At 38.0% G+C, this 14,186-nt stretch overlaps 1 protein-coding gene across 1 annotated transcript; it reads left to right on the top strand.

Moving 5' to 3' along the window:
* The first annotated feature begins 6,661 nt into the window (after nt 1-6,661).
* Nucleotides 6,662-9,303, top strand: LOC107514970 (NAD(P)H dehydrogenase [quinone] 1-like). Its single transcript, XM_036239544.1, has 3 exons — nt 6,662-6,963; nt 7,078-7,160; nt 9,206-9,303. Exons 1-3 carry the CDS (start codon nt 6,662-6,664, stop codon nt 9,301-9,303), a joined length of 483 nt encoding a protein of 160 aa, XP_036095437.1.
* Nucleotides 9,304-14,186: the final 4,883 nt, after the last annotated feature.

Raw genomic sequence — 14,186 nt, 5'->3', positions numbered from 1 at the left:
GTTAAATGAGAGCACAGGTGAAGTTGGAGTGAAGACAAGTCCAGCCTGGTCTGTGCCTAAAGCCAGTGAAGAGGGTAAAAGCTATAAAATAGCTGCCTAGAGCGATGAAGTGCAGGAAAACAGTCTGCCTTAATAGCCAGCCAGTGAAAAGAGGGGTTTGTTAAAGAGGAAGAGGCAGAGGAAATGTCTACTTAGAAATCCAGAACCTGCTGCCAAGGAAATAACTGAGAAATAACACCTACTGAGTCACCTGTGTGAAGAGAATTTAATAAGAAAAAAACAGATGGTCTAGAGGTGCCTGCTGCTCTGGCCTCAGAGAGGAGGGAGGTAGGTGATTTTAAAGACTCTTTAAAGTGAAAGGCATGAGAGGGACTTGGCTAAGCCAAAGGAGGGAGTAGCATTCTCAAGCTTGTAACTTAGTTTAGACATAAATGTTTTTTTCCATGGTGGTTCCTCAGGCTTCTCCTGTAAGATGGTCTTTATAAATACAGAAAAACGGGGTGAGAACTAATAAGTCACAAGCTGCATTTTTCTTGGGAATGTGTTTACCCCAGTCTGCTGAAACTGCTTACCTTAGAAAGGACTTTCATTATTTCTCCTGAAATTTTCTTATGAAACTGGAAGTTCATAGGCAGCTTACAGGGGTACAAAGTTATGCTGAAGTTGGAGATAATGGCTATTCTTAGCCATTATTAGCTGTTTTTGGTGGAGGTAGTGGGGAAATTCCCTGAGCCTCTCCTTCAAACACTCCGAAACAATGTGATTCAGCCTTGTTTCCTCCTGGCCTTGGCCAGCTCCTTTTTGTTTGTGTTGACATATACGTTCCGTTACCAAGTCAGAGACCAGTGGTTCCTCATACTCATATCTACCTCTTATCACATTGCTAGGTCTCCAGGAAGCAGATTCTTATCCTGATCTCAAATAGACAGGCTTTCAGAGTATCTTATACAACATAGAACATGTGTGTCTCCTGGCAAGAGGGCCCACAGATTTCAAGACCCCCAAATAGCTTTGAGGCCATTGTCTCAGCAAGCAAGAATATCTGCAGTCAGCCAGAATGTCATTCTAGACACTATATTATGAGAACTAACGTAGTTGAGCTGCTTAGAATATACAGACTGAAAAAAAGTTAAGGATGAGAAACAATGACTTCATGATCCAAGAAAAAGCCTTCTAGTTTCTGACTAACATGGTAAGGATTTCTTCATGAGTTTAATGTTTTGGCCCTTGTGATTTTTCTTTCAGAGAAAAAATTCATGCTGATGGAACTGATCACATGACTTTATCAATAACATGTTTCATTTTCTCCTGAAGCTTGAGTGTGAAAGACATAGTTTGCATTTATGAATTCTGGGACTGTAGCTAGGGACTGGCTGACAAAACTATTGAGCTTAGTAGGATGTATGGAGGAGAATAAGTGGAATGATTAACCAAAAACTTTAAAAGCACTGTTTATCAATGTTAGAACGATGTTCTTCATGTCAGTCTTTCAGGGCCTTTGTTAGGTAACGTTTGTACAGCTTTGTTTCTTATAACCAACTTCTAAATTTTTCCTTTATAGGACAGAGAGGGCCAGGGCAATAGTGCTTCAAGTGGATGGGGTGGAGCCACCCAAGAGTGTGGTTAAGGAAGCTTAACTTTCTATCTCTCCAATCCTAATTTTCCTCCTGTAATTCTTCATGTCTTTCTCAGTCCCCAGTGTTCTTAGGACTTCATTATGATATAGAAATCCTAGCCCCAGTCCCTTCATAGAGTTAACTTCTCCGTCTTCAGCTTGTATTGCTGTGGGGAAGGTTCAGGTCGGCCCCACTGGGTGTTTTAACACTTCTGTCTACCAATTCTGGCTTCAATAGTCCATATCCAAATTGTTTAAAAGCAAACGGGTCACGACTGTTAATTGTGTCAGCCATACAATCTAGACTTGAATGTATCACCTTCCTAAAAATAACTTTGATTCTGGTCCTTGCTAATGAACTCTTATGATGAAAGGCTCACTGCATGATAGTGTTGCTTGATGAGCAGGTTTGTATCTGTCTGTCAACCCTCATTAACTACTTCAGAGAAGACTACTATTAGCCAGGAATGCCTCCTAATCTTGATTCAGTATAGAATGAAAATAAGAGTTGGAAACTCACCTACAGAATATGCCTTGAAATATTATGTATAATAAATTATATGGTAAGAACCAGATATTCTGAACCAAGTTTGCAGGCTGCCCAAGAGAAAAGCTGCTCAAACTGTATTGTGTTTGTTTTTTGTTTGTTTGTTTTTTATAAAGTAGCACTGTCACATGCTAAGACTTGGCTAAAGCTCATCACTGATCCTTCTATAACCTGTCCATATTCAAGACAAGGTTATGGCTCTCAGTGGCTCAAACTGCTAAAGGAAAAAATTGACACCTTTTATATGTCCTGGGTTTTCAGTAATACACAAGTTACTGTTTCTCTATTCTGAAGCCTGCTGATAGCTAATTTGTACTCTGAACTTCAGTGGTTTTTGTCCCACTATAAAGATACATGTGAAAGTATATGTGTTACTTATAGACTTAATCTAAAGTACAAGTGTTACTTACTGACTTAATTTCCAATTGATGATAGATCTTTTGCCAGTAACTCATTTTGATTTCTCTCTGAGCATAAATGCTTGTCATTAACTCACTGCTGATTTTACAAGGTTCTCAGCAATAGGGATCCACACCTGTATTTCCTACGCAGGATGTATCAAAGGCCTATGGTTTCCGATTTTTCTACTTCTCAGGACAAAATTCAGTAATTTCATGCTAAAAAGTAATATTCTTTTTGCCTGGAAAGAGTTAAGCAGCCTGCTAGAATCCTTTGCCTTAATTGAAAATGGTACAAAAGCTTCTGAGACTTTATGCAAACTTCTTGACAAATAAGGAACTGTAGGCAAACCGCCAGTCCAACAGAACACAATTCATATTTTTATTTCTTGCCACTTTTTTGGCTGCTTGAACAAAATAATTAGTCATTCTCTCGCCTCAGCACATAAAACTGACATCCTATGCTTGCATTAAAGGCCTGTTTAAAAATTTCTTAATGATGTTTTAACTTGCAGGATTTCATTTTCATTATTATGAAAGTGTCATCAAATATCCATTTATTTAATTGGCAATACTAATAACAAGGCTTACTTTAACTGCAGCTGTGTGCCTGCATATGTGGATGTTGACTGTCTCCAAAATGTCTTTATTACCATCCCCTAAGCAAGTCAGAGGCCAGCCTCATTCTTTGCAGTAATCAATCATTTTGTGATAGAGAAAATGTGTCACTGCAGGAGTGATTATATTCTGCCCTCTCTCCTTCTTGATACCACCCAAGCCAACCTCAGGCAGTTCAGGAATCTAAGTATGATTTAAAAACAAACAACAAAACACTTTGTAGTTGTACTTGCACAGTTCTTCAGGTGCTAGATAGTGAACTAAGAACAGAACCAAGTCCTACCAAGTTCATGCTTGAAATATTAAGTCATAAATTTTAATAGAGACATTTTGAAATTCAAAGGGAACATTTTACTTGTACACAGCTTCACTCAACTCAGAACATTTCTTTGTAAAAAGGCATATCCAGGTTTTCCTTAGGTGAAATAACCCAAATGTGGGCCCACTAAGCCCACTGAAACATGGCTTGCATCAGGCTCCATTAATTAAATAACATATATTAGAATAGTAGATCATGGTAATTTTTTATGTTTCAAGAATTCAATGTTATATCAAAGCAAATAACTAATAACCCCAGAATATTTTAAGATTTTTCTTTCTCTAATGCACTATTAGCTAACCGTATAGTAAACGCTATTGCTCTTTTCATGGATTTATCCTTAAAGGGACCCAGGCTCCTCTTCAATCAAGGAGCCCTGGGTCTTTGGATAGACTTAGATAAGAATTTAAATTCTTACTATGGTGGCTCAATTCATATTTGTTTACTAGATCTATACCACTTATGCTTACTTGATTACAACGTCTAAAGTGTTTTATCCCTAAGGAGTTTGTGATTCCTTGGCTATTTCCACAGATCCATTCAAGTCAAAGGTCTAATTATTATTCCATACTGTTGACTTAGAGAAACTGCCCAACTTTACTTTGGATAAGTTCCAAAAATAAAATATGCTTACTCCTTTGGGCTTCCATTGCTACTGTAAATCCAGGGAGGCTTTTCAATGGTATTTCTGGCTTACATAGAGAATATTCACACAGATCTCGAGATTGGTGGTATTAACCTACTGATGAACCCTCTCAGGAAATATGGTTATGACTGAATACCTTGTACTTAATAGGTAAACACCATTTCTATCTTCCTGTCTGAAGACAAGAATGGGATCCATTCTCTATTTTAGGCAAAGTACAGCATGAGACCTCGAAATACATACAAGAGTTGACTCCAGGCTTTAATTAACAAGCAGAGAAATGGATAGAGATCTCAGGCATTTGAGTCAATATATTAAAGAACAAAACTTAGGTGAATGCCACCATAGTGATGAATTTGTCATGACCTAAGTTCATTTTCTTCTATCTGGTCAAAATCCTATATCTTCCTTTTGGCTATATGTACTCAAAGTTTCTTCTATACAACTTAGAAAGATCTTATAACTCTTCTGATGTATGAGCTATCTCCTCTTGAGCAGACCTTCGAATTTTCCCCAGGATATAGTTCTTGTTTTGTGTCTGAAGCAATGAGAGTATGTGCCTAGAGGCAACTGCCCTAGGCAAAGTGCTTTAGGCAGAGGAAGGCTGATTTTTTTTTTTTTCAGGTGGGGGAGAGGCTGTTTTTGCCTAGCAAACAAGAGTTGGGCAATTTGGGAGAAACATGGTTTTCAGCCACTTCTCTCTGATTATATGCTCTCAATCCAAGTTTCAAGATCTCAACCTATTCCAACCAATGCCTTAATATTAGCATAAGATTTAACAAAGTAATTCATCTCTACATCCAGTACAACTGGTTATTGGATCTGATGCTCAACCATATTTTCTCAGTGGCTTCATAAGGTAAGGGATCCTTTTTGGTCTCTAGAAAAGCTTTCTGAGATTCTCCACCAGTATCCTCAAATGAATGGTTAAGCCTATAGCCTATTGTTCTTTAATAAGTTCAACAGATTCAAGGGCACTCAGTCTACAATCTTCATATCAATCATTGCTCAATTTCAATCAAGTAGCTATCATAATTTCTCAACTAATTTCCTATATTGGCGTTTAATCACAGACACCTATCAATAATGTTTTGAGGAACTGTGATATCATTAGTGTGATAGATTATCAGTGTCACATTGTCCCTTTGGAAGAAAGATATCCATGTCTCATCAAACCCAAAATCTCAGCTGAAGACTTATTTTCTGGGGGATAGTTCTTATTTAAAAAAATGCTTCATCAGTAAGAATTTAGATACAAAGAGAAGGCATACCCCGAAAATGTTCTGAAGAGACCTTAGCGAAGGATCTGTCTTCATCTTTAAATGAATCAAAAAAAGGATGTTGAGATACTCAAGAGTAAACAAGGTTGGAAGAAAAGTTATCATTATTAGGACTACAGGGGCCAAGGGAGTGTAATGTTATCAACACTTAGAGCTGGAGCATGGAGAAAGGGCTTTTCCCTCCACTCAGAACTCAAACCTAGTTAATGCCGTGGAAGCAGTACGAAGAAGCAGAGTAGGTTTTGAAGGCACCTATTACTTTGCAAAGCATCTATGAGATACTTGCATGGACTAGACATTTGTGGCTCCTTCTCATAGTTCTCGAGTTTCTCCGCTCAAATGCCCATCCCATGTATCATGGTCCTTATTCTAACTTTAACACAGGAGAGCTGCCTGTTGTGCAGTCTCTTGCAGCTAGCCCACCATGCTTTCGACACTGTTGCCTATTGCAGCAAGAGATGAGGAATTAAGTCTCAGCATATCTTGCATTCATAGTTGGCTGACAATATGTTTTTATCATTTTTAAAGATTTCTAAAGTTAACAAAAACAGCACACCACAATCCTTATTAACATTACTCCTATGCCAGTCAAGTGATAGGTTTGCTGTTGTTTCCCCTTCTACATCATCCTACTTCACAAAAGGGCTAAATCTAAGTATTGGAATGCCTGGAAAATTGCCATAAATTATTATGAACTTATTACCTCAGTCAACCACTTTTCGACTATCAAGTGGGCTAACATCTGTACCCATTCCTGTGTTTCTGTCTTCTAGTATAACTTCTGTATCAATTGCTATCATGTGGGTAACCTTCAAAAGTGTGGACTAAGACAAATAACTTGAATACATATATTTTATTTGAGAGTTTATGTCACAGTAGAAGATTGGAGAAGGAGAAAGTGATGAGGAAAATCCAACGGAAGAATGTATTCTTAAGGTGACCAATATGACCAATGAGGTGCCCTATACTGAATCATTTTCTGAGGTTCATATAGAATACATTCCAGTATAATTTGACTGTTGGAGGCTACAGCACTGATCCAGTGGCTCCTGTCTCTAATTGGTCAAAAATTCCCTCTGAAGATATTACCATACACTTCTTGGCTACTCTTTCTTGGGTACATGGCAAGATTACTTGGCATTGGAAGGCCAGGGGAACCCGCAAGTCTCTCAACACCTTGGCTGAGCCAGGTTAACTCCAGCAACCAGCAGTGCAGCCAAACAGCACACTCTTGAGCCATGACTGCCAGAAGAGCACTGATCATACTGGCTCATGCAGAGAAGACATCTTTCAACTATGCCATGAAGGATGCTGCTGTAGAGACTTTGAAGAGGAAAGGATGGGAAGTCACTGTGTTAGACCTGTATGCCATGAACATCAATCCTGTCATCTCCAGAAAGTACAGCACAGATAAACCGAAGGACCCTGGGAACTTTCAGTATCCTGTTAAGTCTGTCCTAGCTTATAAAGAAGGCCGTCTGAGCCCAGATACTGTGGCTGAACAAAAGACCCTGGAAGCTGCAGAGCTTGTGATTTTTCAATTCCCACTGCGGTGGTTTGGAGACCCTGCTATCCTGAAAGGCTGATTTGAGCAAGTGTTCGTCAGGGAGTTTGCTTACACATACGCTGCCATGTATGACAAAGGACCTTTCTGGAATAAGAAGACAGTACTTTCCATCACCACTGGTGGCAGCAGCTCCATGTACTCTCTGCAGGGTGTCCATGAATATCCTTTTTGTTTTTGTTTTTGTTTTTTTTCCCACAAGGAATGAATAGGCAAGAGAATAGACTTTATTCATATATTTTTGGATATTTTTATTAAACATAACTGATTCTTATAATTCTTTTCATGGCAAAATCTTATTAGGCTCAAGAGGCCACTTAAGATGTAAAGCAGGGAGAGGTGTAGAAAGATGCCAGACAATATTCTCTAAGGCCCTCTACACACCTTAATCCCATTTTTTAGGGATAAATTTTTAAGGCTAAATCTGACTCTAAAGCATTCAACTCTTCGATGATCTGTTTTTCTTTTAATTACCTCTCTGTGGTTTATGGCAGAAGGGAATTGCCCAAAGAAAGAAATGACTCTACCTGTCTTACCTAAGGGACTTGTTTAGTAGTGAGTAATCTATGCTTGCTTGTGATATATATATATTGGTTTTAATTGCTACTCAGTGACTAATATGCCTAAATACTAGTGTTATTTTTCCTTCAACCTTATTTTTTGTGTATAGAAAACAGATATTTTGAAATAAAAAGCTAATTGAAATCTCTTCTTTACCTCAATCTTCTATTTTAATGTCTGCAGAAATAAAACAACACATCTGTATACAAAAAAAAAAAAAAAGTCAAGGGACACAAAGTGGAAAGATGCACAGTATATACATGAGGCAATCAGCAAGAAATGTCTGAGCTTTCTTAACTATGATGCTTAAAATTAAGTGGCCAGAAAGGCTATGCCATGAGCACCAGGATTATCTGCACAGATGAGTAACTGAGCAGACAAGGCTATCACAAATGTAAATATAATGAAGGGTCTCATGTCTAAGAGTCTAAAAATTTAGAAATACAAGTTTTTATATGGGGAATTTTTCTGAACTCTCAAGTGTAACAATAGCCTCATATTGATGAATCCTTTAAGGCTGATGTAGTGTAATCTGAGGTAAGGCCAATCACGTGTGATACAGAGGCTCTATTTTATCAAGAGGAATGATAGAAAGAGGTTAATACAAGTTTTTAATCTGTTAAATGTAAACATTGAATTTATTCATAGGTAGTTTCAAGTTTTATAAAAATCAATCCATACTGGCCTACTGACAGAATCAGAAATAATAATGACATTTAAAATTGCCCAATAACATTTGTCTTTCAGTATTTCCATTTTTCTGACTACATAGCTTGCAATAACACCTCAAATTTATATTTGATACCTGTCATGATTGGGGAACAGGCCAAAAAGTTCCCAGGATGATGGTCCCTAGCTGGAGTAGAGATGGGTTGCTTCAGGAATAAGATTGTCTTTGATTAGTCAATAAGAAGCTTTTTTGCCTATGACTATTATTAAATTCAAATGTAAACAAAAAATTTCTACCACATCTTTTCCTGCTTAGTTTTATTCTAGCCTATATTCTACCCCACAAGCAATGTAGAGGTAATCTTTCAGTACTTTGTCTACTAATCTTTCAACTGAAAACATTCATCTTTTCAATCTACTCACCAAAAAATCTGATTTAAAAAAAAAGTCTGAAGCAGCAAAAGAAGCCTGAATATCTGCCCTCAGAGAATTTATTTGACTCAGCACATCAAAACCACTCTGTATCCTGTTTAAATGCACAGAGGAAGAGATTGAGGCAAACAGCCACACTCTAATCCTTTAGACCAGGATGAATCTGCTCATAGCTATTGGTAATGAGAACTGCAAGTTTCTAACTAAAGTTTCAGACTCATTTCCTGAGCAAGGTTGAGTCCCAGCTCACTTTCAAACACCTCACCCGCATTGATATGGTTACCTTTAAGAAGACAAAGTGGAGAGAGAAGAAATTCTGTAAGGAGAGTTAAGAGGTAGTTTATCAGAGCAATACATTGCTACTCCTTAGAGGCCAGACTCCAGAAAAGGCCTGTCCTAGGCTGCAAGGACAGGGTGTGCATCGATTGGCCAAACCTGGATAGTAATCACCAGAAGAGAAGAAGAAGTCAATGCTTCAAGTGCACACTGTTATGACTCCTAAGGAGAACTGTCATTGATGAGGGAATGTGGAGCTTTGCTACTGGCGTTCCCGTAGGTGCTACAGGGCAGCAAAGCATGGATAGTACTACAGAAGCAACTGGAGAAGGGTCGTCAACTGGGTCAGCTGCAACAGCTCTAAGAGCTGCAAAATAGTGTCAACAAAGTGGAGGAGAACACAAAGAAGCTAGAGTTTTGCCAGCTAGTGAAAGAATGCCATAGTTTTAATCATCACTTCAGAATTATGCCAAAACTTGGAGGGAAAACCTACCTCTGAGCTACCAGAAGCAGCAAGAGAAGCTCATGCTGCATGTTAAGTTCAAGTATGTAGACAAGATAAACCAGAAGTGCATGTCCAAGATTTTCTAGCTGTCCCATCTCTCTTATAGGAAGGGCTCAGGTGAATGAGGAAGCTACATGAGGAGGCACTGAAGAAAAGTTCCAGCAACAAACACCTGGGTGCATGGGTTTATTTCCCAAGAAACAAGTCCAAGAAGATAGCATACATCCTATTCTGTGGTAGCAGCAACACCAGGACCCATCACCAAGTGAACCAAAGCTCCCATATCTGCTCCCCTGTCCAGATTTAATTAAAGTTTCCTTCATACATCTCCCTGGTCATAGTGCACATTTCAGGATTCGGACTGAGAGGAGGGACATGCCATTCAGGCAGGCTCTCTATCTGAGTCACCATCAGGTAGGTTAAGCTTTGCAACTCACCTTCAGCTCTGTGACCTCAAACATTCTAGTGACCCTCTCTGAGTCTCACTTTTGCCATTCGAAATATCAAAATACCTATTCTAAGTCAAATGTTTTGTCTAGATCAAATGGCCATTTTTATTTAGTCAGTAAATCATTTGCCTGGAAGTATGAAGTAAGCAAGCCCAGTGGGTTCCAAACACATGTATCGTAGTGTCTGGCAGCCTCTAGGTGAGAGCTGGCTATCAAGTGACATAAATTGTAAAGAGATTGTTTTTAAATGTACCCAGGATTTATTTTAATCAGGCAGAGTAAGTCACAGACAAGGACATAACTGTCACAAAGGACGAAATTTTTATACTCACAGATCTCTAGAAACAGGAGGCACAGCATGCCATGGGAAAACAACAGGGTTGGTCAGGAGGCAGAGGGAGCAAGGGTAAAATGTGAGTTAGAGTTATCACAGAAGAAGAAGACAAGGCAGCATAAGCAGGCTTTTATTGGATTGTCTGAATAATTTCAGTGGGCCTTGGGGTAAAGAGTAGTTGCGGTAACTAGTCCTGGAGTGAGAAGGGAGAGGAATAGTGGCTCAAGTGTGAGAGCCCTGTGAGAACCCAGTAAAGGATATTAACCCCTTATCAGATATGTGATTTGCAAATATTTTCTCCCATTCCACAGATTTCCTTTTTATTTGTTGTTTCCTTTGCTGCACAGAAGCTTTTTAGTTTGATGTAATCGCTCTCATTTATTTTTGCATTTGTTGCCTAGGTTTTTGGTATGGTATCCAAAAATTTATTACCAATGTCAAGGAGATCTTCCCTATGTTTACTCTAGGAGTTTTATTGTTACAGGTCTTATGTTTAAGTCTTCAATCCATTTTGAGTTGATTTTTACATGTGGTGTAACTTAAAGGTCTACTTTCATTCTATGTGGGGACCCAGTCTTCCCAGCACCATTTATTGAAGAGACTATCCTTTCCCCAGTTTATATTCTTTGCACCTTTGTCAAAAATTTGTTGGCTATATATCCATGGGTTTATGCCTGAGCTCTCTATTCTGTTCCATTGCTCTGTGTGTTTTATCCAGTACCACACTGTTTTGATTACTTTAGCTTTATAATATAATTTGAAATCAGGAAGTGGGATGCTTCCAGATTTGTTCTTCTTCCTCAAAATTGCTATGACTCTTAGGAGTCTCTTATAGTTGCATAGAATTCGAGTTTTTCTATTTCTGTAAAAAATTCCATTAGAATTTTTACAGGAATTATATCAAATCTGTTTACTTTGGTAGTATGGACATTTTAACATGATTCCAATCCACGAACACAGGATATCTTTCAATTCATTTGTGTCTCCAGTTTCATAAATGTTTTATAATTTTCAGTGTAGAGATCTTTTACCTCCTTGGTTAAAGTTACCCGTAGTAATTTATTATATTTGATGATATCGTAAGTGGGATTGTTTTCCTAATTTCTTTCTAAAATAGTTTGTTAGTATATAGACATGAAACTGGTTTTTATATGTTGATTTTGTATACTGCAACTTTACTGAATCCTTTTATTAGTTTTTTTGGTGGCGTCTTTAGGGTTTTCTATATATAAGATCAGGCAATTTTCAAACAGATGTAACTTTTCCCTTTCCTATCTGGATGCCTTTTTATTTATTCTTTTCTTACCTGATTGCTTTGGCTGATTGTGTTTAATAAGAGTGATGAGAGTGGGCCCCTGTCTTGTTCCTGATCTTAAAGGAAAAGTTTTCAACTTTTCACTACTGAGTATGATGTATGTTAGCTGTAGGCTTGTAATATATAGACTTTATTGTGTTAAGGTAAATTCTTTCTATACTTGGGAATTTTTATCATGAAAAGATGTTGAATTTTGTAAATGCTTTTTCTGCATCCATTGAGATGATTATATAATTTTAATCCTTCGTTTTGTTGATGTGTAATCACATTTGTTGATATGTGTATATTAAACCATTCATGAATCCCAGGGATGAATTCCACTTGATTATGGTGTATGATCTCTTTAATGTGATGTTGATTTTGGTTTGCTAGCATTTTGTTATAACAGTCAATTATGATGAAAATAACTTTACTTTGATTGAATATAAAACTCTCTACTTTTACTCTTCTCCTGCCTCATTTTGTGTTATTGATATCAGAATTTATGTCTTTTTATATCATACATAGTTTAACAATTTATTATAGCTACAGTAATTGTAATACTTTTTCATTTAACTTTTATAGTAGAATTAAGAGATTTATGCATCACCATTACAATGTTCAGAGCATTCTGAATTTGGCAACATCTTTACTTTTAGAGTGAGTTTTATACTTTCATAGATTTTCATGTTCCTAATTAGCATCTTTTTGTTTCAACCCGAAGAACTCTCTTTAACATTTCTTATAGAGAAAGTCTAATGATGATGAATTCTCTGATCTTTTGTTTGGGAAATTCTTTATCATTCCTCATTTCTGAAGGACAGCTTTACCAGGTATAGCATTCTTGGTTGAAAGTCTTCTCTTTGTTCATTCAACACTTTAAATATATCATCCCTCTCTATCCTGGCCTGTAAGGTTTCTGCTTAGAAATCCATTGATAGTTTTATGGAGATCATTGTATGTGACAAGTCACATTTCCCTTGCTGTTTTAAAATATTTTCTATAGATTTTTGAAACTTGGCTTTTGAAACTTGATTATAGTGTGTCTCGGTGAAGATCTATGTTCAATCTATTTGGGATTCCTTGGGCTTCATGGATCTAGATGTTCATTTTCCTTGCCAGATTTGGAAAGTTTTCAGTCATTATTTTTTTAAACAAGTTTTTTTTAACTCTTTCTCTGCATTTCCTGGGACTTCAATAATATATATTTATTCATTTGCTTTTGCCTCAAAAGTCCTATAGACTTTCTTCATTCTCTTTAATACTTTCTTTTTCTTTTCATTCCACTGAGTGGATAATTTCAAATGATATAGTTTGGGGGAGAGAAAGGCCTTCACCATTCAGCCTGGCTAGAGAATCTGGGAGTCTCTAAAATCTTTTCTGTGGATATTCCCATTCCATTCTCTTGTTCCCTCTTGGGGGAGAAGTCTTGGGAATAAGTGCTTTCTTTCGATCCCACAAAGCTAGGCCAGGTGCTAGGAGCACCTCGTTTATTTTTCCTAGGATAGTACCCTGGTGTATGTATGCCTTCTCCCAATCCAGTATTTTTGAGCCAGCTGCTGATATCCATATGCCATCCGCAGGAGGTTGCATATGCTATCTGTGAAGGCTCATAAACACCATCTGCAGGAGCTCACACATGTCATCTATGGGATAGTGCAAGGTGCCAGCTACAGGGGGAGGGGATGCATGGAGTACTGGAGTGTGTGTCCACTAACTGGGGGTTCCACAGGTAAGGTGTCCTACAGGGTTTATGAGCAGGGTTCTTAGTGGAGTCCAAAAGCTGGTTAGTAGTATCTGTAGCCAGTTGTTGAGGAGCACATGCTGTCTGCTATGAGTCCCTGCTTTTCTTCCCTGTTCCTATCTATCCCCAGACTATTCATCCATGCAAATCCCCTCAGTGTTCTAGGTGGGGCAAGACAGAAATGGGCTTCTTGGGCACTATCCCACAAAGTTGGAGAAGCTTGATGCACTTTTCACTCTTGACTTTTCCCTGTGGGAGAAATTGCAGGCCGAATGGGTCTTCCATGGCACTGAGCTATCGTACTGTGAGGGGTGATATGGATAAAGTGGAACTGTGCATCTTTTTTCAGAGTTTTTTGTTCCATCGGGATGCTGGAACCTCTCAGCCAAACTCCCTACTTTCCATAAAGGTATTCTCCTCCACAGATGCTGATTAAAATCAGTGTTTCTGTGGAGGTTTAAGGGATGGAACTTTCTATTCTGCCATCTTGCTGGTGTCCAGAGCTTAGCTTCTTCTAATATGCAGAAGATATCTGATTTTGTATGGATGAGGAGTTAAGCGGATAATGTGCATAAAGAACTCCTTCCTATGTCTAGCAGAACAATGCTTAATATTTATGTATTAAGTAATATTTAATTTATTTCTAGATAGAAAACCTTAAAGTATTTTTCTTACAAGGATTAGGAATTTCACTTGCCATAGTATAAACATCTTTGATCTTTTGCCCCCACAGTGGTCCTCTTCAGAGTTTTTGAACAAAGTAACCACATTGTAAAGTAGAAAGACAGCTATAAACTGTCATCCTACTTGCCTAGATCAAGTGAGGATATCATACTGGGCTTCAAAAACCTCCCTTTCTCCTGAAAATGACTGGATAATTCTAGCCGATAACTACATAGATCTAACCAGAGTCACATTTGTTCTCTGAGATATTC

This window comes from Rousettus aegyptiacus, unplaced genomic scaffold (assembly GCF_014176215.1).
Source record: "Rousettus aegyptiacus isolate mRouAeg1 unplaced genomic scaffold, mRouAeg1.p scaffold_m13_p_3, whole genome shotgun sequence".
Classification (NCBI taxonomy): domain Eukaryota; kingdom Metazoa; phylum Chordata; class Mammalia; order Chiroptera; family Pteropodidae; genus Rousettus; species Rousettus aegyptiacus.
The sequence above is the reverse complement of the archived record's forward strand: the minus strand, read 5'-3'. Positions and strand labels throughout refer to the sequence as shown.